We start from the raw sequence: 26,601 nt of genomic DNA on the forward strand, positions 1-26,601 counted from the left end.
TCTCTTAAAAAAATTTAAAACTAAACACGGTGCGTATCTCTTGACCTTTCTGATAGTATCACATCGTTGGCTTGTACTTTTTTCAAGTTCTCGGCAAACTCTTGTACGGTTCTCAAATCTCAAACCATATTTTTCCACAAACAAACAACGGTGTTGTTTACGTTTCCGACTGACTACCCGATCCCGCGCCATGTGGTGGTATTTTGATTGCATTTCGACATGTGTTTAGTTCACGTTGAAATTGAAAATTTGGTTAAAATTATAACGATGTGATGGAAAAGTTGAAAGTTTACGTGTGTAGAAAAGTTTTGATGCGAGGGAAAAATTGGAAGTTTGAAGAAAAAGTTTAAAACTAAACAAGGCCAAAACTTGGATCAAACTACTGTTTCAAATTTGAATTTATCAAAGACCATTCGAAATCCCTCCCAGATATTGATTTTGAGCCACGTCGAAAACATTGAAAATCGCAAAAAATCGATCGGGTTTCGTTGATGAAGTAAACCCAACCTTCTTGCCCATAACCAAGAATGATACGCATATGTAAGTGTGCTTTAGATGGAAATTAAGTAAGATCGAATATTTGCCTCTAGTCTGATAACGGGAAAAAAAAAGAAGATTCTTTATGTGAATTATTGATAAACTCACTGCTGTAATACCAAGGGACTCAACATTTTTTTCTTATACTTATTATAAGCAAAATAACTTATCAACAATTAAAAAAATAATTTATTGCTAAAACTTTTATATAATTGTTCCTAACTATTTAAAAAAAGTAAATACTGGAAAATAAATCATAGTGAAAAACCTTTAAACTATATTTTAAAAACTAAATGTTATGCTTATAAGTTACCATGTTGGTCGTAAGGCGCATGATATATATATTGATGCAAAAGATGCAAAACGAAGGAAACATGATTGCACAGCTAAGATACATTAGTTTCATCATGTTTGAACTTTGAAGGACATTGATAGCAACCAGAGACAACAAGTCCAATTGTGGCACATGTCATATTGTCATTAGTGGCCAAACAAATCACGTTTATTTCGAGTAGCCGGCGGAAGAAAGAGCACTGAACCTGCCGTGGAATATCTCCTTGGTGCCTAGCACGCTTTTGGCCTCTGAAAGCCCTGAAGATTTTTACCACTAGAAGTATCGCACTCTACGCTTCAGTAGCAAATCATTCAAAAGAATCGATATTCAAAAGCTGCATATCTGCTGCTGCTGTTTTTGGGCATTGCTTTTCTAACTACACAATCAAGCAATTCCTTTATGATAGAGGAATATAATAGAGGTATTTCTCTGCTTCAAATATTAAAACAGAGCGATAAAAAAAGAGCTGTTTTTGGGCATTGCTTTTTCTAACTACACAATAAAGCAATTCTTTATGAGAGAGGAATATAATAGAGGCATTTCTCTGCTTCAAATATTAAAACAGAGTGATACAATAGGGGAAAAAAAGGAGATTTGGAGTAGGAGACGTCCCTCCAAACATTTTTTAAGAGGAAACTATGAGTGTGTTGGGAATTGAACACGGGATCTTGGTGTTGAAATCACACACCCTTTGTCATTGCACTATCAAGTGCATCTCAACATAGTGATACAATCAGAAATGGATTCAAATGAACAATTTTTATTAAAAAAAGGAAATTCAGTTCGACAACTTTACAGTTTACACTTCTGTCTGTAGCAACTCATTCGCCTATTTTGGCTAAAGCTACAAAGGCAGAAGATTCCATATTCACACGTTGCATATCTGCATCTTCGGTCTTGGACATTGCTATTTCTAACTACATAACAAGACAATTCCTTTATGAGGGAGGGCCCGGCACTCTGGCCCCTTGGAATGAAATTATGCACCGAATTATTGATATAGATTACTCCCTCCATATCAAAATATAAGGCTCAACCACTCATAACACAAAGACCAAGAAAACATTTAATCACCTTGGTTAAATCATCTTGATGCATGCAAGCAATGTAACTGGGAGGCTTGATGGTATAGGATTTAAAACAAATCAATTCTATTGGACCAAGAGATACTAGTTAATGTATGCATGCATGCACGTCTGCCTCATATTATGAGACATAAGAGAAAAGCGGTTATGCCTTATATTTTGGGATGTAGGGAGTATTTACTAAGGAAAAATTAAATATCTTTAAAAGTAAATTTAACAAATGCTCAGAATAAGTGATTCAAGCAATACAATAGATGAAAATATACAACAATTTTTAAAGGTGTGGAGCAAATAATCCGAAATAGCATAGAGTGATACTCTCATAAATGAATTCAGTTCAACATTTTTTATTACCAATAAATAAATAAAACTTATGACTGGTTGTAACTTGTAACTAGGAAATGCATTACAACAGAAGACCAAAAAAAAAAACACATCAAAGCAGGGTACATCAATCATTTGAACTTTTGAAGGCCACATCACAACAAATTAAGTAAAGCACAAAGAAACCCAGATGAGTTTTTCTGTGGGCCGACAGCCCGACATCCTACGAGGCCTGCGTGTCCACCTTTGGGCCGAACACCACGTCGGCGCCGTACCGGAGCACCTCGCCGTCGCGGCAGATCCTGGCCGTCACCGCCGCCGGCAGCGTCACCGCCACGTCCCTCGCGGACTCGCCCTCGGCCGAAGGCAGGACGATCACGAGACCCTCGCCGCTCGCCCCGCCGACGCGGCACGCGGCGCGCGCCGGCGCCGCCCCGGCCGCGAACTCCGCGCCGTAGAGGGGCACGTGGTCGAGCGCCATGCACGTCAGCTCCGGCCCGTACATCTGGAACGGCTCGCCGCCGGCGGCCTGGCGCGTGTGCAGCCACTCGATGGCGGGCCACAGCTCCTCCTCCGGCACGGCGGCCGCGCGCCGCTCCACCGCGGCCGCCACGCTCGCCAGCCCCGACGACAGGTCGGCGCGCGCCGTCGCGAAGTGCACCGCGGTGCCGTAGTACCCCGTCGGCAGCGGCGCCTGCATCCGCTTCCGGAAGTCCAGCGCGAGCGTCAGCTCCCTCTCCTCGGCCGCGCCGCCGCCGGCGGCGGCGTCGGCGGCGGCGGCCGCGACGCGGAGCCAGAAGAGCGCGGCCAGCGCGGCGAACGGGGTGGTGCCCGGCTCGACGGCGGACAGCAGCGCGCGCATCGCGGCTGCGCTGAAGCGGAACGTGGCGGATGACATCTCGCCGCCGGTGTCCGGGGAGCCCCTGGACTTGGCGGCGAGCAGCGGGTGCTCCGGCGGCGGCGCGGCGGACTTGGCGGCGAGCGCCGGCGAGTGGAGGAACGGAGGGTAGGGGCTATCCCGGCGGTGGGCGGCGGCCCAGGCGTTGAGGAAGAGCACGGCGGCGGTGGGGTCGTTGTGCAGGTGGGTGCAGCTCAGCCCCAGCGCGTACGATTTGTCCGCGAACTCCGTCAGCTGCACGGGGCTCACACAAGTTCAGAATCGATCACTCCATAGCCGTAAAAAACTAGTAAAAACTCACTGTAAATTTGTACTAAACGCTGCTGATTTGAGCAAATATCAACTTGAAAATTGATCGGATTATTCATGAACGGCAACTCCATGTGACGCATTCAATTGACAGAAAATGGCCATGCTGGCCGGCGAGATGTAACAGTACGTACGATTCTAGCCTCCAAGCAACCAACTAACCAGACTAGAGAGACGCATTAAATTCCGGAAATCGTAGGTTCGCGACATGATTGCTGGTAGCAATGTTAATTGAAACAACTGACGAACAAATAGATAAGATGATCTACTGGTCCATTAGCATCTTTAATTTTTGCTAATTAGCTCACCTACTCTGACCAAACACACGAAGTGAGGTAATTACTGTCGTTAGATTTGATTTGAGTAAAGAGTAGTGGTCACCTGTACGTAGAAGGGAGACCAGATGTAGGGGTCGGGGCCCATGGGCTCGAAGTAGGCGAGGTCCATCTCCTCCTCGCCGGACGCCGTCGCGAGCCACTCGTCGAGCGTGGCCGCCGCCGTGGCGTCCACCGTGCGCACGCCGGCGTCGTTGCACTTGACGATCCACCCGTGGTGCACAGCCGCCGTGGCGCCGCCGCCCTCCCCGCCCTCTCCACCGCCGCCGGCGGCGGCGGCGGCGGGGCGCGTGAGGCGGCCGGTCATGGCCGGGTACTGCGACAGCACGTCGGACAGCGACTCCTTGAGCGGCTCCCTGTCGAGCCCCGGCGCGGCGCGGTAGTAGAGCACCAGGTACACCGCGTGGCGCTCCATGGCGTTGTCCAGCGCCGACAGCGCGTGCGTCTTGCCGGGGCGGACCGGCGTCACCGACGCCGCCGTCGACTTGGCGTACCGCGTCACGCGGCTGCCTGGCCCCGTCGCCATCCCTCCGGCCATCGCCGCCGCCGTTGGCATCGTCGTCGTCCGCCGCTCCGCGCCGCGCACGAGATCGAACAGGGTACAAGGGAGGATTCGCGACGGAGGAATTCTGGATCGGATTGGGGTGTGCGTTTTGGGGGAAGAATTGGGCGGAGGATGGGGGAGCATAAATAGGGAGGAGAAATTAATGGCGGGAAGCAAAGGTTGGCGGGGTTTAGCTGCTGGTGGTTGAACACATTAACTAACTTTTGAAGTGCCAGGACACGTGGCTGTGTATGATTGGACTGGCGGAGGTCAAGTGCCTGTTAGTTGGTGGACAGTACGAGCAGAGGATTAAGATGGCGTCATGGGCTTCAGCTTTTTTTTTTTACTAGCAATAGTGCCCGTACATTGCAACGGGAAAAACACCGTTCGATAGTGGGAAACCTTGAAAACCTCAAAACGGTAAAAATCAAGTCTAATTTGATATATTAACAAATAGGTAGGACCGAGTCTAATTTGATAAATTAGCATAGGATTTAGGATTTAGTTTTAGATTTATTTTTCGAATCTACTTATGAGTTTATCTGACGGACTTTAATTTAAAAAATCTGAGCCACATTGTTTGATCAAATTTGCTATTGGCCCAGGTCTTCCCAACCGGGCCAAACTTGGGCTGGCCCATCTTTGGTTAGTTGAGTCAATTCGACGGCTCGCAGGCCAAGCAGCTGACGCAGCACACATATGTGGGGACGGTCCGATGCACTTTCGCGGCCCGTTGGGCGCAGCGTAATCAACGGCGGCGGTGGCCCGACGCTGGGCAAATCTGAGCCGTCCGATCTAATGGATGGCTCCGATCGTCCCCGTGCTGGATGAAGTGACGACCGGGAGAGAGGGGCAAAACCCAAGCTCCCACATCCCTCTCTCCCGATCCTATTTCTCTCCAGCGACAAGCGAGCAGAACGACGCCGAAGGTGGTGATGGCAGTTTGGTGAGCTGGTGCGCGCGTGCGGTGACGACCGCCAAGCGGCTCCTGCTTCGCCAGCTAGCGGGCGCACTCGAGGGCGGTGCAAAGCCGTGCTACAGCGTCGGTGGTCTGGCTAGGCGGGCTCGCAAATGGCGATGAGCGCCGAGCGGCCTGGACCTTTAAGATAAGATAAGATTTTCACGGACGACGGAAGTAAATTGAATCGGACTTTTTTTTTTCTTAATGTTTTTTTTTTGCTCTTTTTTCGTTATTACGGACGACGGAAACGTTTTAATTTTTAAAGTAGTAGAGATAGAGATAGAGAAGATAGAGATATATAGTACCGTGTCACATATAATAGGATTCAAATTTTTTTTACGGCATCACATATAATTCTTTTTTTAATCAGACATAATTCGTTTTTTTTCCCCTCTTTTTACCGCGTCCACGGAATCAGATTCGTTTTTTTGTCTGGTTTTTTCACCCGGTTTTTTTTACCGATTCCTATTTTACACGGAATCGTTGTTGTTTTTTGCACGGTTTTTTTTCACCCGAATTTTTTCGCCCGTTTTTTTTCATGATTATTGGTTTTTTTTCGCCCTTTTCTTTAGACGGAATAGGATTAGCTTTTTTTCGTCCGTTTTTTTTTCGCCCGATTTTTTTTCACAGAGGACGGAAACAGCTCATATCATATAAGTAGAGTTAGAGTTAGAGATAGAGATTTTTTTTAAGTAGTAGAGATAGAGATAATATAATAGGATTTGATATTTTTTTAACCGCGTCATATATAATTTCTTTTTCTTTGGAATCAGACAGATTCTTTTTTATTTTTTTTCGCCCTTTTTTACTGCGTTGACGGAGTTGGATTCGTTTTTCTTTTCCTTTTTTTCGCCCCTTTTTTGATCGGACGGATTTAATTTTTCTTTTCCTTTTTTCGCCTGGTTTCTTCGCACGATTTGTTTTAAGCCGGTTTTTTCGCCCTCTTTTTGGATCGGACAATTTGTTTATTTTCTTTTTTTCGCCCTTTTTTTGGCCGGTTTTTTTGACGGACGACGAAAGCACCTATTATTTTTTTAAGTACTAGAAAAAATGCCCGTGCATTGCAACGGGTGAAGTCTATTTTAATCTTATTATTGTTATATGGTTCAGTTAAGATGAAATTTACTGTTGGAGTTCATTTATCTCTACTATTATAAAAATTAAAAATCTGTGCATGAGTTGATTTTTAAGTTTATTCGTTTTTGGAAATACAGATCCATGTTTGAGTCGGTTTTTAAGTTCGTTCGCTTTTAGAAATATAGAAGAAATCGTATAAGAAATCTCTTTAAAAAAACTCGCCTGCTAACTTGAGACGATTGGATTCCTAATTGCAGCTCATGATTTTTTTTAAAAAATATATATCCAAACAAGTTCCCACAATAGATTTCTCGTTAACTAAAATATATGGGAGTAGCTATACAACACTCGACAGTTTTTTAGATGAAAAACTTTCAAATGTAACTAGTATGTAACTATAGTGTAATTACATTGTAACTATTATGTAACTATAATATAATTAATATGTAACTCGGATGTAACTCCCACAAAAGTGCAAAGGAGTAACTGGTTAATGGAGCAAGTGTGTATGTTGCAGGTTTTGGGTTCGATCCCCATGGCGCGCTTGCTAAATTTTTCCTATCCTCCTGCACCGCTAGCACGAACAGGGCTTGCAAATTTTTTCCATCTCTGCACGCACCGCCAGCGCTGAAAACTGTCAACAGTTAATTAGCAAAACCAAAAATATATAACAATAATAAGATTAAGATAGCTTTTAACACACGGATATTTTTTCTAGTGTATATATATATATATATATATATATATATATATATATATATATATAGAGGACACTCATATGGGGCACCATGGTGCCCGGGCACCATGGTATCTAATGCACAAAATTACTCAAATTTTTCAAAATTTTCAAATTGTGAGTATATACCTAGTTATAATAATTTGATTCATACCTATACTTATCAACAAAACAACTCAAATTTAACTTTATTTCACAATCCATGATTACATACCTAACTAATTATATGTATGGATGCTATATACCTAGAATCAAAATCTAACAAAAACAAGTTCAAATTCAGTTCAAACTTGCTTTAAACTAGTTAGTAAAGTAGTTAATGTTAATACCTAAGTAATTGAAAAAGTTTCATACTCATTTGAATTGGGTATATAGTAAATTTCAATCATGGTGCCCGGGCACCATGGAGCACCAAACAAATTTACTATATATATATATATATATATATATATATATATATATATATATATATATATATATATATATATATATATATATATATATATATATATATATATATATATATATATATATATATATATATATATATATATATATATATATATATATATATATATATATATATATATATATATAGAAAATCATGAGCTGCAGTTAGACGTCTAATCGTCTCAAGTTACTATACGAGTTTTTTTAAACAGAATTCTTATATGATTCCTTCTGTATTACCAAAAGTGAACGATCTTAAAAACCAAATCAAATACATATATGTATCTCCAAAAGCAAACGAACTTAAAAACCGATTCATACACGGATGACGTACCAAAATACCGGCAAAAACATATTCAATTTTTATAATAGTAGAGAAGTAGAGATAGAGAAGTAACTCTCCTAGTTGAGATCGATTAAGTTTGGTTCTCTACCTCATCAATTGTTTGGTAATGTTATCTGGTTATTGTTTGAATTGGTACTGAACTTCTAGAATATGACCAAATTAAACGTAGGCACTACCAATTACGCCTGTTTAACCTTCATCCAAGCCTACCACATTTAACACCCATTGATTTGTAAAAAAAAAAAGAATTTGAGATACTTTCAATTTATTATAGGGGAAAATTTATAGGAAACCCTATCCTTATCTTTGAAATTATTATGGAATAGATAAAAATCGTGTGTTTCCTTTTTCTATCCGTACTTTTTTTTCAGTGAGGTGTTTCAAAGGAACTCTTACTGTTTAACTTACTAAAAAAAATTGGTAATGTAATTTTTGGTACCAATTCGAAATTACCTTTTCTTTTGTTTTGTTCCAGAACTTCTGCTCTCCTTATAGGAAGTCTAAAACAGGTCCTTCTTAACCTCAAGAAGAATTTCAAACAGTGGCACGGACGCAGTACGCACGGTGCAAGTAAAAGCTTGAGGTGAAGTTAAGAATTTATTAAGATGGCGTCATGGGCATTAGTGGCGGAGCTGGAACCATGCATATTGAGCGTGAGCGTGGTGCATTACTTTACTATATTTTACTATATAGATGAAGGCAATCGCTCTAACTAATTAGTATTTGACTATTTATAGATAGCTATTAACACCAAGTCATTGATTAGGAAGTAAAAGAGCTTACCAAAATATAAGATAAACATAAACCGCAAAGGGAAACATAAAAAGAATACATACGATCAAGAGTAAATTGCATCGCCGGTACACGAACTTGTCAGGTGAGTGCAATCTAGTGCACGAACTTGTAAAATGCTCATTTTGGTGCATGAACTTAACTGATGCGTGCGGAGGAAGGCGAAAAGGACACTTCATGGCTAATCTTATTGATTCAGGGGCTGATTAGAATATTATGTATATTTGAGAAGGTTACTATTAGATATACACCTCTCTAATAAAAAATAGAATACGATACAGTGATAGTAGAAAAAAGGTGAAAAAAACCAAGCAATGATATTTTGGTCCTCGTTCTCACGAACTAGACAAGTTCGTGTACTGAAACAGGTATTTTACAAGTTTATGTACTAAATCGCATCATCCTAATAAGTTTGTATACCACCAATGCAATTTTCTCTACGATCAATCTATGAAAAATATATCCTTGGCTTTAAAGCTGCCAATCTCAATTTTATCGATAGTTAATAGCCTACAATTAAACCTGAAAAGAAGTCAGAAACATCTTAATTTTCAACTAAAAATTTATATTCAATTAACATGTAAAAACATAAAAATAAATATGTTACCTGTCCATAACCTGTCAAAGTATCAATTAAATAGTTTTATTATGTTAGACTATAAGTGCACTGCACAATAGAATAATTTACACCCCAAAAGCAATGACAGAGCTATTGATTTTTCTTAATTTTTATCCATAGTCAAATCAATATCGATAATTGATCCAAAACGAGAGTTAGAGCTATTGATTTTTCTTAATTTATTTATGGACCTCTCTCATATGTTGGATCTTTCCTTAGACTTAACACTATTTTGACGATGCAAAGAGCTAGTCGGGTTTGACCATGTAGTTGGTCGAACCAATCTAAATCTCATGGATACATGTATGAAAACTTTCTCTCGCCTTGAGAGTTTCACATGGATGATCGTCGAGAGCACATCATGGGCTCATGGTGATTGGCTTTGGCCGCTTGGTGGCAACAAGGAGCTAGGCGACGAGAGGTGTTTAGGTCCCAATGAGGTTTTGCTTGCTCCTTTTATTTGGCACATACTCGGCTCAAGGAAAATTTCGTGGGCCGTGGGCGCCGTATTTGATCCGTACCAACGTGGTTGATCTTGTTGGCGATGGATGTGATCTCTACCAACAGACAAAAAAAATATCTCGAAATGCATCTACACAGATAAATCTAATTGGGATCGTGAACTGGATATATACGTGCGGAAAAACCTGGCCCAAACTGATTTAGTGATGCGTGGAGGACACCCGCGGGATTCGGAAAGTACGTCGATGCGTGCATGAAAAATCCAAAAGGTACATCGCCGAGAAACCGATCCGAAGAATAAATTGACGAACCAACAACATATTTCGCTTTTGATAGAGATAAAGATATATAAAGCGTTTGTGTGATGCCGAACCGGGTTTTTTATGGTGTTTTTTCAATGGAATCAGAATATTTTTTTCACGAACTATTTTCTTTGGACGACAGTTTTTTCGGGAATCAGACACTTTTTTTTTACTTTCCGTGAAACGTTTTTTTACGCGGTTTTTTTTTGTCAGTTTTTCCCTGGAATCGATCGGATTTTGTTTTCGCTGGTGCTCCCGAAAATCCTGCAAAGGCAGCAGTATAACGCAGTAGTGCGCCGGCGGCTATCTGAGAAGTCGAGGAGGGCCAGGCAGCGGTCGTAGACGTCGTCCGCATGGTGCGTGCTGGATGCGCCGGATTCTGCCCGTCCCCTAGCAGCCGTCGCCGGCGGCGGAGCTGCATGCGGGCGGTCTCCATCTGCTCGATGAACATGGAGCGCGGTCACATCCCATTCTGCGGCCTCTTCTTTCCTCTACGGACCTATTTAAATTGTAGCTAAAATAAACTTTACCAAATTTTGGTAATGATAAAATTTTATCAAGTTGATAATATTGTCAAAATTTTAGCAGAATTTTTTATGTATTTACCAAATGTGATAACAAACTAAACGTATATATTTTTTTAGCAACTTTAAAAAAAAATAATATGGTTGAAAGTATCATAATCTGAATAGCCCCTACTTCCTGCGTCCCCAGCCTCCTTGACATGGAGCGTGGCCACACCGCTGCTCCGTGCCAACGTTGCCACATTCCTCGCCTCGTTCGGCATCGACGTACCAGGCCTCAAACTCCCTGCCACCGTCGACGTCACGCGCAAGCATTTGTCGAGTTCCTCTACTCACTCGGCCTCTCCAACGAAAACCTCGCCGTGCAGCTGTGTGCCGACACACATCGCATGTCCCGGAGATTCGGCAGGATTGCAATATGCAAGTAATTAATTAAACCACAAAATCCTGCTCAATCTTCACCAGGATTATTAATTTTTCTGGCTAAATCCCCTCAATATCAATATGCGAGCAACTCTTTGCCCCGCGTGCGAGCACCTCGCCGTCGACCGGATCAGCAAGGAGGTGGTGATCAAGGACATGGTGCGAACTGTGCTCGACAACATTGCCGGATGTTGGTGCCGCCGCCGCCGCGGACACGCTCTGCCACCACAGGATGCTGGTTCCCCCGATGAGGATGGATGGAGTTTGGGAAGATGATAGAAAAAAGTGAAGAGAATGGCATGGCTCAAATTTTAGGAAATTTCAGTGGAACATAGCCGGTTTCACAAATAGAAACGATGATGTTCTAATATTATAAATGTGTAATGACATGTACTCCATCCGTTTCAAAATGTTTAACATCGTTGGCTTTTTAGCATATGTTTGACCGTTCATCTTATTCAAAAAAATTTGTGAAATATGTAAAACTATATATGTACATGAAAGTATATTTAACAATAAATCAAATGATATGAAAAGAATAAATAATTACTTAATTTTTTTTAATAAGACGAATGGTCAAACACGTACTAAAAAGTCAACGGTGTCAAACATTTTGAAACGGAGGGAGTATCAAAATTTACCTAAAGAGATAAGCACGGTTCATCGAGATCATCTTGGCTGCGACTATTCTTGAAGCGCAGGGATGATGCGGCCGGTGCCTCCAAAATCATAGACTATGAGCTCATAGTTGCTCATAGTTTTAGCTGAAATGGCTATGAGCTCTACGTCCTGTGCGGTGTGAAGATTGTATGCTCCCGCAAAAATCATAGACTTGTTAGACCAAGAATATAATCCTTATTTCCGTAATCAATAAAGTTGCCCCTTTAACCTTAAAGACCTTAAAAGAAAAGATAAGCTACATTTCCAGGAAGTAAGGAAGATGCCAAAATTTGTGGTGCTATGAATATGGACCATTGATAAATAGAGTTGAGACTTGAGAGTTCGTGGTGTTCTGGACATTGGTCTATAGAACATTGAGGCATGCTAGGAGACGTATTGCACTACTATTTGCTTGCGACAGTATTGCTGCTCTACTGTTTGTTTTTCTTCTAAGGGTGTTTTTAGTTCCACGTTAAAATTAGAAGTTTAAAGAAATTAAAACGATGTGACGGAAAAGTTTGAAATTTGTGTGTGCAAAAAAAAATTCGATGTGACAGAAAAGTTAAAAGTTTGAAGAAAAAAGTTAGAACCTAAACAAGCCCTAAGAGATTGGGTGTGCGTCGCCCACCATATTGTTGACCTCTGTACGTCTTCAATGTCGGCACCACCTTTGGCTTCTTCCTCTTAACCGTTTAGCCCCCACATCATCGGCTTAATCACCCGATCGAGCAACTGGCCGTGACGACTCCCTACAATCTCTTCCTCATTGTGTAACACACATACACCATATATTGAAAAAAATTCAGAGCATCAATTGATTTATATTCTATGAGCTTGTGGGTTCATGAACCCATGCAAATACAAAACGGAAAGAAAAGACAAGGAAGTTGGGAAGATTTAAACACAATATAATAAATTAAAATACAAAATGCACTATCTATTTATTAATAAGATTAACAAACTGTAGGTGCACTTCAGAATAAAAGGAGCACTCGTAAACGGCCCCGGGTCCTGATCCAGCCTGGAGCTCCTATTAAGTCGCAAACTAAGAACATGCTGTTCAACTCAAAGAAGTAGAATCCCATGGGCATCAAATAGAATGTTGTCAGGTATTATGCGAGAAGGCCTCCACGTCTTGCCCTAATGAACTCGCGCTCTACGTAGCACGTGATGACCATGCCGACCACGTATCCGAGCTCGGCGAGGGTTTTTGATGACGCTCCTCTATCTCGAGGCATGTTGAATTACTAGTGTGGATGTACCGCCTGCATGCATATACATAGATGTTCGATATTCCGTGTGTTTTTAAATATACGATACATTTGACTTTTGACGTAGGTTTGATTATTTGTCTTGTTTAAAACTTTTATATACAAATGTTAAAAATATATAACATGCTTGAATAACTTTTAATAATAAATTAAATCATAACGAAATAAATGATAATTCCATAATTTTTAAATAAGATAAATTTTTAAACATATTTTAAAAAGTAAACGGCATCATATATATTAAAAGAACGTAGGTATACTACTAATTAAGAGAAAACTAATTGAGTAAAATTTTAAAATCGCCATACGACATATATATGAAAGTTGAATGGCTATACCAGATTTTTATTTGGCTTATGTAAGCATCAGCTTTTCCCAAAATCAATCCAACGCAACCAAGTTAATCTTAATTTGTGCCCTTTAGCAACGCGTATATATCTACGTGCAGTGAAAAATAAACGAAAATTTAATGGCTTCAGTATACGTACGCACCGGTTAGGCTTAAAGCACCGCAAACTAACCAAACCAAGTTGATTTCGACGAAGGACGAAACCAAGTTAATTCCGACGGCGCACAGTATATATACGCTGATCACGCAGCAGCGGCACGATGGCGGAGGGTGGAGAGGTTCTCGGGTGAGACTTGAAAGGCGAATTGAAGCGTGGCGCGCGGCCAGAAGGGCGCGGAAGGTTCAGAAAAAAAAATAATAATATCGCGGCACGAATCTAGGAGATATTGGAAACCGATGCTATCTCTAACGAGTTATCTGATCAATCTATCGATAGAACCATGGGCCGAAGCCCGTAGTCCAGGCTCATGCATAACGTACCTAGTCCATATGCATTTAACTCCCTCAATCTAATTATCTTATCTTATCTTAACCTAACTAAAAATTTATGCAAAATTGGTTATATAGCATCGAAAGTTTACGTTTTTTTATAGCACTTAAAGATATCGGTTTACTTTAATAGTACTCAAAGTTCACTCGTTCACATTTTGAACACTTCCATCAATTCCCGATCGTTTTCTGTCCACCTTAGTCGCTATTGACCCATCCACGCACACCATATAACCTTTCTACCCCTCATTGCCTGCATTCTACTTGGACCTCTCTCGCCGGTTCGGAGACAGCGACGGAGCCCCACGCGGCGCCGTTGTCCTCAGCCGGCAGTGTAGGTTCCGGGAGGGCGGGGTGGAGCACGAGGCGGCGGTGCACGCCACCCGCGGCAGTGACAACGGTGGCGAGGGGGAGGTGCGGGTCAGCATCGATGGGAAGAGAGTGGCTGAGGTGAGCTGTGTAGGGTGGGGTTTCCGCAGCAACCGCGCCACCGTGCTCACTGACGTTGAGATGATGGACGTGTTGTGGGACGTGCACTTCAGAGACATCCCAGTAAGAACAAGATGAGAGATGGAGAGAGATGGGTGAAGGGATTGACTGACATGTGGGCCCCACCTGTCAGTGGGTCCTACAATCTTTTTAATGACAAATGGGTCCCATGTATATTTTTTAATTCTGATATTATAAATGGGTCCCACTTATGTGATGTCTGATATACAAGTGATTATATAGTGATAATGCAGTAATGTAGTGGAGTCATGAAATTGGTGCTTTTTAGGTTTTGATTGAGCCAATGGGGTGGGCAGTTTTTGGTGCACCCATGGGTTGCCACTACTGTTATTTCTATGATGCACTGCATATTACAATTTGATTAGTTTGTGCTAAGTTAATGAAAACAATTATTTTTTAATGTTCATTATGCAATGAACGGTTTTTTTCCGGCACAATTAAAATTAAGTTCACCCATTGCAAAGCACATGACTCATACTAGATATCTTAAAGCGCCTGCGTTTGCCGCTCCCAAAGCGATTTGGCTCCTGTTGACTAATCCGCTTGAGACACCTCGCTAATATGGATTGAATATGGTTGGGTTTTAGATGCCTTTCCCGTGGACCATTCGATCCTGTGCATGGGCCACATCTATCCATCCGTTTTTTCCTAACGCCCGTGCTTACCGCGTCGTGGGATCGCTTGGCGCCGAGCCCTCCACGTCGCCCACTCGTCTCTTCCCCTTCCTCATCCTCACGCCCGCTCGCTCCCCCCGACTCCCTGACCGCTTGCTTCCTCCCCCCTTTCTCCCGCCCCTCTCCACCAAACCCTAAGGCCGTCTCCCTCCCTCCGCCTCCCCGTTCGCCATCTCCCCGTGGCGTCCTCCGCGGCTCCTTCGGGCGCGGCGGCGTCGGCGACGGAGTGCCCTCGCTTTCTAGAGCGGTGCGGCCTCAACGCCGACGAGTTCGACGACGATGCCGAGGCGGAACCCACGGTTGGCTTGTTCGGTAGATCGATTAGGGGTCTCGCGGAGGTTAATTTCACTGCTGTTGCTGGTGGTTTGAGTGTATTTTTGTTTGTTTGTTTTCAGGGAGAGAGGAGGGGAAGGCCATCGTCATGGCTGGATCTGGTCTCTCCTTGCTCAGCGGTAGCGGCAACGTCCTCCCCTTTGTCCTGGCCTCCCCATCCTCCTCCCAAAAAATCCCCCACTGCTGGCTTCATCGATGACGGCGATGATGTACAGTAGCTCCCGTGTCACCCACTCCGCTAGATATGGAGGCACCTCGTCCTCTTCTTCGTCTCAGCGCCAGACAGTCCCCTCGTCCTCGGCACCGTCATCGACACCAAAGGTCAGCGTCCCCCCTTGTCACTCCTTACTCAACTCCTCTATCCCTCGCCCTTATCCTCCTCCCGCCGTCCTCTGTCTCTCACTGATCTCGCTGCCGACGATTGTGTACAGGAACAATGATGAGGCCTCTGGGTGGAGACGAGGATCTCGGTGGTGATGCGGCCGGAGGCAATACAACATTCGCACTGTTAACATGACATTGAAGTGTGGTTGATTAGGCGAAGAAAGATATATTTTGGTTGGAGGATTGCAGGGATGTAAGCGGTTTGAATAACATTTGGGACTAACCTGACAAAGAGGTTCCAGTGTTTCCTCTGCGAAAGTTGTTGCGAAAAGCAGCTGGACAAGACAATTATGAGGTATCATACACAACATTTATCCGCTAAATTTGGTTCAGTCAAATTTGCTTGATTTATACGATACATGTTTATATATGTATGGATTATTACAGTGCGATGCGAAAGAAAATAAATTTCAATAGTTGACTATGGATGACATGGTGAAGGATTATTGCGACTAGCGACCAAATTATGTGGATGTTGTATGGGTTTCCTATAAATTTTGTACTTCAACCACAATTTACTCTGTGTAGTATCCAGATTTGAGTATTTGCTACCAATAAAAGTAGGTTTTAGGGGATCAAGTAGCGCAGCACATAGTTCTTACATAGGACCACGCATTATATATGGTCTCTTATGTTGAGCTAGATTGCTACCTCAAAGGTATGGGATGCTAGCTAGCTGCCTCTTATGTTCTATTGTTCTCACTTCTGAGCACTATGAAGTCCAACATGAAACAAGAGAACTGTTTTGTATAGAACATGCTATTGATCAGCACAACCAATTTCTCTGAGTTTATTTCTTGCTGAATAGAGCGAGATTGCAGTGTTCTGGACTTCCAGCAGAGAGAATTGCAACTGCTAGACTAAATTTTTTTTGAGGGGTGGCGGCACTGGTTTATGAGGTTGCTAAACATACAATGTCCAGAAACTTACATGCCATGGGATTATATTTGCTTGCCACAGTAGGCCTTACAAATGTATGGTTGTTACTTTACATTTTACATTTTTGGAGATTTGGGGAAACAAAGCCAATAGCTGTTAAAGTAAGAAGCTGTGAAAAGACCACCGGACATGTTTCTGTACAAATAAGTATTGTTACAGTATTAAGAAAACGTGGCGCTTAATGAAATGATTTATGCTGTCATTCAGCATAACCTTTGGCCCGTCACTGCTCTGCTTGCATAACCTTTGGGTTGTTGTATGAATTGAACCTGATTATTTGATATTCAACCGTTGGCGGTAAAATTTCCTTTTTACATTCAATCTTCTTGGCTGTTCAACAGCAGTGATAGCTTTTGTTCCCCCAGTGAAACAACTATGCAATGCTATTACTTTCTTTAAGAACAACCACATGCAATGCTTTGGGCAAATTCTATTATCTTGTTATATTGGCTAGATGAGCATCCTAGATGCTTAATATGGGGGAGTATGGTAAGATGTGTGACGAAATTCAGAAAGATAGTTCAATATAATTTTTGTTGTTGCCTCTAAATAAAAGAATAATGTTCTAAAAGATAACTCTATTCTGTTGTGGGTCAGCTCTACAGAGTTCCTTCTGTTTTTATTCCCGCAGATTCCATTTACATGGTTTTTCTTCATGGTCATGAAGCAACTTGCTCGTTGGACCTGTTGCATAGCTTACATGGCTCCTCCCATTATGTCTTGCTTCCAATAAAGACTTCATTTCTTTGATTGTTGGGGGTGCGCTTCAGACATGTGGTCATGCTGCCGGCAACCGCATTGGCTCCTATTCAGCTAAGACGCGGTTCTTGATTTGTTGGCGAAAACCCAAATTCTGGGGAATCATTGAGCTGACCTGGAGTTCTTGTTCAGTGTTTTGCTGAATCTGGATATGGCGAGCTTTTAGGTAATGAATCCTTCTACCAGCTTATTTGATGGTAATTTATGTTCTTTGGAGTCCTCCTCCCATGGCAGAAAGATAGGATTTTTTTTTCTTAGTAAAATTTTTGTTTGAAAAAAGGGAGCAAGCAATCTGCTGCTCACATTGCTGAAATCGAATCCAACTAATTCTTCTCCTACTTCTTCCAGCAGGAAACAAACGCCAGGAATGATCAAGGGCCTTTTGCTGATCACGTTGGGCATCAGAACCACATGGAAAACCTCACAGATCATCCAGAAAAAACTCTCAGAATGCAAAGGATCTAGGATTTTCTCCATTGAGTTTGTTGCCCTGATTGCATTTTGCCCCTTTAGTTCAGAGTTGTTCATTCTCTCGTGAGTATGCTTGAGAAACCAGTCTGTTGTTCATTCTCTCGTGAGTATGCTTGAGAATCCCGTCTATTTTTTTATGTGTTCTGCTAGAACCTGAGTTGTGTGGCTGCCTTCTCATCTCAACCCATAGAAGCTATTTCTGATTTTTTTTGGCCTGCTTGTTTTGGGGGCTGACATGCATAGCATTAGTAACACCTTCTTAACATAAGCTCCACCTACTATTTTACTATCCTCTTTTATGTTTAAGATGGTTGCTAGTTCAATAACACATCTGCATCCATAGCGATTCCATCATGTTGCTTCGTTTGTCCATGCAGGGAAAGGAGACCGCACAAAGCATCCGTTAATTTATCCATTCAGTATGAGATACCAAGGAAACCCACTAAAATGATAGTTGGCAACAACCTAGCAAGAAGAACCTAAGGTGGTTCTTTTTATTTAAACATATTATGTCTGCTTTTGATTTGGGTTTAATAGTTTTTGTTGGTGACCATAGTATTGCGTTTTCTTAAAATAAGCTCTCACGTTAGTAGGTGGCTATGAGCTACCATGAGGTGGTCACTGTTCTTTGCTCCTTATTAAATGCAAGTGTTGCTTGTGCAGGTGATGGAAAAAAGCAACAAGTACTTAGGGTTTGTCATTCTCTCCAGCAGGTGATATGCTATTCAATTTATTATTTCCTGTGATTTTACGGTGCCACTACCTTCGTTCTGTTCTCGGAAGCAATATAGCTAATTGCCTATAATAGATTACATAATAAAAGTTTAGCGCATCTGCCAGGTAGCATTTTCATACAATGTTAGATACTTACATGCTATGCATCTATTCAAGATTCCTTTTCTTCTGTCATGACCTATTACTGGCAGTACTTATTTTTGGGCACTCATATGGATCTTTTCTAATGGTTCTCTGTTAAAGCTACGCATTGTTCACACATGAAGATTAAGTGAAAAAGATGACACACCCATCTTACCTTTATTTGCTGGATATGCTATATTAAAACCCAATTGTATGTCCTTAGCGTCTTAGGTCATTGTATTGCACAACACCGTTTGTAGATGAGCTCAATATATATATATATATATATATATATATATATATATAGGACACTCATATGGGGCACCATGGTGCCCGGGCACCATGGTTTCAAATGCACAAAATCACTCAAATTTTTCAAAATTTTCAAATTGTGAGTATATACCTAGTTATAAGAATTCGATTCATACCTATACCTATCAACAAAACAACTCAAATTTAACTTTATTTCACAATCCATGATTACATACCTAACTAATTATATGTATGGATGCTATATACCTAGAATCAAAATCTAACAAAAACAAGTTCAAATTCAGTTCAAACTTGCTTTCAACTAGTTAGTAAAGTAGTTAATATTAATACCTAAATAATTGAAAAAGTTTCATGCTCATTTGAATTGGGTATATACTCAATTTCAACAATGGTGCCCGGGCACCATGGAGCACCAAACAAATTTACTATATATATATATATATATTGCTTATATCATTGTGTTTGCATAATAAGGTTTTGGTACTAATATGAGGTTACTATGCTCACAGTGGTTAGATATAGAATTCATTTTGTTATTGGTCTGTAGTTTGGTTTTGGCTCTTGTTTTGTTTTTCCACAGGCCCAGCAAATATGATATAAGATAATGTTAGTCATGGTCCCTCATCTTGAAAAGGTCGCTGCGGACATTCCTCAAACAAATATATGAGCCTGTATATACCGTACTGTTTAATGGTCATCTCAAATGATAAATATATGAAAGTATTATATGTTTACCGTGTTTTATCTAAGAGTACATGAGCTTGTCAAGTTGTGTGGCGAGATTAAATATATCATTGCTGATTGCTGATTTGTTGGCTACCTTGATGATGTCCATATGAGAGCATCTGAACATATATCCATTGAAATAATCCAATTTCACGTCCTTAGAATGCATACAGACTTCGAACAAGTATTAAAAAAATAACTCAACGCAAAAACTCAACGCAAAAGCTTAGTGCACTCAGGTCAAGTCACAAGCATACAACAGAAAAACGGCTTCCCCTTCCATACACCTGCATCATCTGATTATACCAAAGTACATTCACGAATAAAAACATGGTTCCATAACGTGATTCAGTATTCAAACATGCATTGCTTGCTGCTTGCCATAGACAGGACTAATATCTATACTGAACTGATTTCCTTTTGTTTTCGCTATATTAAATCGCCTGCTTCGAGCACGCGCGGCTTAGCGCGCGAGACCGTTCTAGTATTTTTACATATCACACTAAATGTTTGATAAGAGACACTACTACAAAATCGGTTTTTGCATGCGGCCAAAATCGATTTTCGTAGACGGTTGCATGCGGACACTTAAGCCATCCGACTGCGAAATTGAAAAATAACAAAAAAAAAATCTGAAAATCAATTTCCCTAGACCCTAACCCTAGAATCGCAAAAGGGAACTAATACAAACTCATAGTAGGGATGTCACATCCACACAAAATCATCCACTCATAATATAGTAATTAAAGTGTAATTACACTTCAATTATTCTATAGTTATATCTGAAAGTTTTTTCTCAAAAATCTTATGGTAGTTTTTTAATACTCCCATTATTTTTTGTATGTGACACGTAACTTTTGATGTAATCGCACCCAACTCGGATCACATTAGCTAGGCTGCTCTACGCCTCCCTTGTGTCAGAACGCTTGCTCGATCGGCTCCTTTAGGGTGTGTTTGGATGGTGGTCAAGGATGGATAGGATATGTCCATCCATATTTTCAGGGATATGGCCATCCAATTTTTGTTTGGTTCGACGGATAGGATGAGCCAAGTTTATGTTTGGTTGGAAGGAGAAGAGGTGGATATGGTGAGCCAATTTTTTGTTTGGTAGGATGGATGGGTGTTGTGATCACCTTTTGGATGAAATGGTGAGAATACCTCCTTCTCCTTGTAGATGGCCTAAATATCTTTTTTTCTCTGATTTTACAATATAATGTAAGCAAATAAGTTTTATTAATGTTATAGAGCAGATTTTCATCGGACAATTCAAAGACAAGCACTTGTACTACATATCCGATATTGCAATGCACTCCTATCTGTGAATGACATTTTGTGCCATTTCTAGTTATTTTTGGAAGTTTCGTTATCAGCACCTGTTTCATCTCATAGCTTAATCATTTTACTGGTTTTCAAGTTGAATGAAAAATCCTGCGGAAAGTTCTGATGGTTGTTGAGGTACTGCACAAGCAGCACAGCTATACTTGTGTTTCAACAAACTGAACTGACGAATCTGAATCTAAATCCACAAACCAATGAGTTTTGCTGTTGTGTCTCTGTGCATTGCTTGGTTGACCATCAAGAAGAACATCAAATACCATTTGCCGCTCCTGAACCGCTGGACGCCGCCTACCGCCGCCGCCGCTGAACGACACCCACCGCCTCCACCCGTGCGTCTGCCGCGCCCCTGCGCCTCTTCCCATGACCCTGTGCCTCCTCCCACGCAGCCCTTCGCGCCGGCGCTTGAGGCCGTTGGCGCCTCCGGCTGCGCCACCAGGGGAGATGAAGGGGAAAGGAAGGGAGAAAAGCTAGGGTTCAGACTTGAGAGCTCCAGAGACTCAGACCGGTGAGAAAGAAAGAAAAGAAGAGGAGAGGAAGAGAAAACGAGGGGGAAGGAGGTGAGCGCATGCCACTTTTTCCTTTTACGTGCGCTCGCCCGTCCCTGGATCGCCCCGTTCGCCCGATTCGGCCGGATGCATCTGTTCGGCATCTACTGCGAATATTCCTTAGGGGGTGGCCATATCCTATACCAGCCCAACAACCAAACACCTATAAAAACCGGGCGGCCATCTCCTACGCAGGCAAAACCATCCAAACACATCCTTAATTTGCACGAACGTGCCGGACACACGCACAGGTCCACGGGTGTGTTCACCGCCACCCGCAGTTGTACATTTCGACATCGCTTGAGTACACAACTAGCACCACCCGTCGTTGCACCATTTGCTCACACTCACACGGCGCCGCCACAGTAACGTGTACCGCACTGCAACGTGGTCCATAAATTAGAGCACACCTTCTCCTCTCCATCTCTCCCTCTCTCTCTCTCTCGATCGGCCACATCCACCCACAGATTCGAACTTCTCCCTGCCCCCCCCCCCCCCACCCCCAACAATGTCGGATTCGACATAGCGGTGAGCCATTCTGTTCATCTCTCTCGCTCCTTCTCTCCGATTCGTCGTTAACTGTGTGTGTGTTCTTTTTTGCGCAGGAGGAGGATTCGTTTCTTCGCGGTCCCCGTGTTGAATAGGAAGGAATTCAGAGGGATTAGTCCTCATCGCCGAGGTTTTTCAGAAGACGACCACCACGGTTGATTTACCGGACCTCTCAAGGCAACAGCGGATGATGTTCGGGCGGCGACGTTTATGGAGCGCGCGCGTCAAGGACTAGTACAGCCAGTTCAAGGAGAACTCCGCCGAGAAAGCACTGGATCTGCATCGAGGACAAGTTCCGCGCCGCCGGCGACTACGTCTCACAGAAGAGCAGCTCGGTAAGCCCAGTTTACACCCGAGCACGCCCCCTCTCCTCCCTCCTGCACAACTTTGCTGCTGGGTTTCCGACCTGTGATGAATCGCGTTTCGCTTCTGAGTTTCCCTGTGTTTTGGCCTAATAGTTCATCCTCTTGGATTCATGTCTGGATTTTGGCCGCGCGTGTAGTAAGTACAGTTCATCCTCTTGGTGTTTTGGCCGTGATTCCTCTTGGCGGTTCGGTTTGCTTTTGAGTTTCTCAGTGTAATTGGCCGCTGTGTGTAGTACTAGTTCATCCTCTCGGGGGTTTTGTTCTGTGCTGTTCTATTCGTAGCGCGTGGTTGGAGTGTTGAATCGGAAGGAATGTAGTGTGATCGATCGCTTCTGCAACCGTTTGTTTTTCTGAGAACGGATGATTAGCATGCAGGTTCTAGTGCCAAAGCGGTTGTTATTTTGACAAGCATTTGATCTTTTTTTCGAGTTCCTATTTTGCATAAAGCCTTGTCGGTGTTTAGGGGGAAAAGTCTGCGCGAATAGGTTAGTGTTTCGCTATTTGAATCATTCGCGAGTTTAGTGTTGTATTTATTTGAAACGGAGAAGCATTTAGTTTTTTTTTTAAAAAAAATTCGCCTTAGATCGTGATGTTCTTTTAGATTGAATCGGTGTCTACGCATGCGAACATAAGGATTAGGATCTCTCTTTTGCTACAAATTTGGTGGAGTTTTCTTCGCTACGTGCACCCTGTTCTGCTTGCAATTAGTACCGCCAAGTCTCTGTTTCTGTAGAAACTCTACTAGTGCTTGAGGTTTAACAAGCGTGTGATGTTTTACCAACAACGCAGCAATGTGAGTTCGATTAGTGCCTTCGTTGTGTTTATGGGAAGGCCTGCGTGAATGGGTTCCTGTGTTCGCGATTTGAATCGTCGTTTGTGGTGGGGTTCAGTGCTGTTCTATTTGAGTAGTAGAGGAGCAGAGGCATTCGGTTTTTTCCCTGTGGATTTGTGATGCTTTTGTTGTTGTTGTTGTTGTCGAGTCATTTGGTGGTGGCTATTAACCTGTGCGTACATCTAGATCTGTTTGTTGCTAGCAGTCACGTTGAATTAGTGGCAAATTATAGATTAGCTTGTGAGGAGATCTCCTGAGTATTTGACATAGACAATTAGTTAACTGCAGTAGTGTATACAAGCATTTGCAATTCAAGTTAGCAACACACTCTAATTGCAATCTGGTTCGCCAGTTGCAACGGATGGCAGTACTCCTGTTCTCTGTTCTTGCTATACTTAGTGTTCTCTGTTCTTTCAGATTGAAGTTAATTCAATCTTCTCTTTATGGTGTAATTTGATAGCTAATTATAACATGCTGTTTCCTCTGATGGATCTTGAGGGATAATCTGCAGGTTTCCTGTGATGTGTTTCAGGTGTTTGGCAAAAAGAAGGTCGAGCCCATGGTCAAGGATGCAGCAGCTCCAGGGAAGGGCGGGAGGTGACTCCGGTGGCAGTCGAATCTCAGTGAAGGGGGCTCGCATCTGATCATAACCAACTTGAGACAAGTGTAAATCCTCTTAGGTATTCGATGGTGGAATTTTTGGAGCTGTGAGATCTTATCGATCAGTGAGTAGTTCTTTGCTGCGTCATCTTGTTTGTAATTCTAGGCCGTCGTAGTTTGGACACGGTTGGCTGAGTAGTAGCTACTGATGTTTCTACCTGAAAAATAAATGTGAACCTTTAAATCTGTTTGGTAGTAGCATCTATGATTTGATAACTGAAGTGCAGTCAGTTAATTTTGTGCCGCTGCTACTCTGCATTTCTGCTATATACTTACTACTATATGCGTTCTTGTGTTTGCACCTATTCTAACAATGTTGATGTCTTCTTCAGACTCATACTAATCAACTTCCCTTTGACTTTTCTTTTTCAGGCTTAAGATGGAATCTAGCAATGCACAACCTCAAGATTCTGCCTATTCAGTTCCCAAAAACCCATCCATGACTTGTTGCCGGAAGAGGACTGATGGCGCTACTTTCCTCGAAGATCTGAAAGACCATATCGAGGAGTTCATCCATGCCTCCATGGATGAGCACAAGACATGCTTCAAACACCATCCAAAAGGTCAGATGTGCAAACACTCAGATACTGCACTTCTTTGCTCTTTCTGCATTTTGGACATTTTGATGATGAAGCATTTCTTGTGCTTCATGTTTCGCATCTCAGATGTTTGGGATGTCAAAGGTTGTCGCGGAGCGTTCGGCGGATGCCAAGGAAGCTGAAGTTAAAAGTGCTTTGCCTCTTCAGACCAGTGTCTCGCAGCCTGTTGCATTCTGTTGTCTGTCGGGTTTCAAAAAAAATTCTGTTGTCTGTGGCTATTTGGAGCTTAACAATCAGTCCATCAGTAATACTGTAATAACAGAGATCCTTGTGCCGGCAGTCTGCTGCTTTCTGTTCCGTGTTAGTATTTGATGCGTCGTTGGTGTCGTATTTGATCGGCACCAATGCGGTTGATCTTTGCCAATAGACGTGATCTCTACCAACATACAAAATACTCGCAGTTGATCTAAACTGATTTGGTGATGCCCCGAGGATACCCGCAGTACTCGAAAAATACGTTGACGCATGTATGAAAAATCCAAAAAGTACGTCGTCGAGAAACCGATCCGAAGAAGATATTAATGAATAAAAAAACAGGTTTCGCTTTTGAAAGAAATAGAGATATATATAATGTTTTGTGGTGCCAAACCTGTTTTTTTTGGGACGATATTTTTTTCCTCTAGAATCAGACTTCTTTTTAACGCTGCAAAATAGTTTTTTTCGTGAACTTTTTTTGATGGTGGTTTTTTTCCCGAGAATCACTCTTTTTTACATTTCGTGAAACGATTTTTTACGTGTTTTTTTTAAGTTTATTCGTAGAATCGGATGGGCTTCTTCTTGCGTTGCGTGCAATCGGACTGGTTTTTTTTCCCGCATTGCGTAGTTTTTTTTATCTTGCGTGGTATATACCGGTTTTTTAGACTGTTTAGTTTTTTCTAACGGTTTTTTCGCCCTTTTTGACAGGCTTATTTTCAGGACGGCACTTTTTTTTTCTCAAGGAGGAATTCTCTTCCAAATACCACTCCTACAAGTTATTGAAAAGTAGGAATTTATCCCTCAATTTTCCAGCCTCATAAAGAAAAATCTCATGTCTCCAATCAAACAGAATAGGTAATACCCCCATCCTCTAAACTTTCGGTCCTCTAAAAGCTCCCCCAACCAAACGGATTAGAAGGGTTCCGAGTGAGAAATATATCTGGCTGTCTCATCGTTGTATAAGGGAAGCGACTCTCGCTCCGTTCGATGAGAGGGGGTTAAAATCAGACGATGCGTGCAAAAACACTTTAAACTATTTTTTCTCTTAAATTATTTATCCAAATCATGATCCGATTGGACCATTAAATTCATTGTAATTAAATCTTCAAAATAAGACCATACATGGATATATTCCGATGAAATTTTTTTAGCTTATTATTAAATTATTTTTAAATGTTGCACGATGTTCTATCAGGTATATCGGAATTGTTCCACTAAGTAGATCGAAAATATTTCAATCGTTTAAATCGGACGTTGTTTCACCTTATATAAAAAAACAACGTTTCAGCAAATAGCGAAAGAATGTTTCAGTTCACTGCAACATTTGATCCACACTAGGTGAAATATTTTTGGTGGAACAAAAAATTAAAACGTATTCCCTTAATAGATGGTTTCTAAAATATGTGGATGATTTGTTGGGAAAAAATGTTTCGTTTAGTGCAATATTAGATAAACATTGTAAGTACACTAGGTGAAACATTTTTGGTGTAACAAAAAATGAAACGAATTCCTTAATAGAGGGTTTCTAAAATATGTGGTTGATTTGTTGCAAAAGAATGTTTTCAATTCACTGTAACATTAGATCTATGCATAGTGAAACATTGTGAGTATACTAGATAAAACTTTTTTTTGAGACACATGACAGGTGGGAGCATGACACATGGTGGGCTAGGGGGCACGTGGCGTCCGGGGGGAGCGCCCGATAATGACGCCTCACGTTGGTTGCCCGGGAGTGAGTATTCTCGCTGTATAAGTCAAGATTTT

The 26,601-nt window shown here is 42.0% G+C and overlaps 1 protein-coding gene, 1 long non-coding RNA gene and 1 pseudogene across 8 annotated transcripts; 2 read left to right on the plus strand and 1 right to left on the minus strand.

Annotated features, from left to right (window-relative positions):
* Positions 1 to 2,279: 2,279 nt before the first annotated feature.
* On the minus strand, positions 2,280 to 4,477 carry LOC4334082 (protein ECERIFERUM 26-like). The gene is made up of 2 exons (XM_015773705.3): positions 3,869 to 4,477; positions 2,280 to 3,412 (listed from the first exon to the last, which is right to left on the minus strand). Exons 1-2 carry the CDS (start codon positions 4,376 to 4,378, stop codon positions 2,504 to 2,506), a joined length of 1,419 nt encoding a protein of 472 aa, XP_015629191.1. The 5' UTR covers positions 4,379 to 4,477; the 3' UTR covers positions 2,280 to 2,503.
* A 10,613-nt stretch (positions 4,478 to 15,090) lies between these two features.
* On the plus strand, positions 15,091 to 21,092 carry LOC4334083 (uncharacterized). 7 transcript variants are annotated; one of them, XR_010739813.1, is made up of 8 exons: positions 15,091 to 15,310; positions 15,407 to 15,665; positions 15,776 to 16,023; positions 17,299 to 17,592; positions 17,775 to 18,000; positions 18,275 to 18,381; positions 18,561 to 18,610; positions 20,646 to 21,092. It is a non-coding gene; the product is annotated as an uncharacterized lncRNA (long non-coding RNA). The 7 variants fall into 7 exon arrangements; XR_010739812.1 differs by lacking the exon at positions 20,646 to 21,092 and adding an exon at positions 19,609 to 19,770; XR_010739815.1 differs by lacking the exon at positions 20,646 to 21,092 and adding an exon at positions 19,609 to 19,770 and having other exon boundaries at positions 17,775 to 17,960.
* A 750-nt stretch (positions 21,093 to 21,842) lies between these two features.
* On the plus strand, positions 21,843 to 25,006 carry LOC136355546 (uncharacterized; annotated as a pseudogene).
* The last annotated feature ends 1,595 nt before the right edge of the window (positions 25,007 to 26,601 follow it).

The sequence above is a fragment of the Oryza sativa genome, chromosome 3, assembly GCF_034140825.1.
Source record: "Oryza sativa Japonica Group chromosome 3, ASM3414082v1".
NCBI lineage: Eukaryota > Viridiplantae > Streptophyta > Magnoliopsida > Poales > Poaceae > Oryza > Oryza sativa.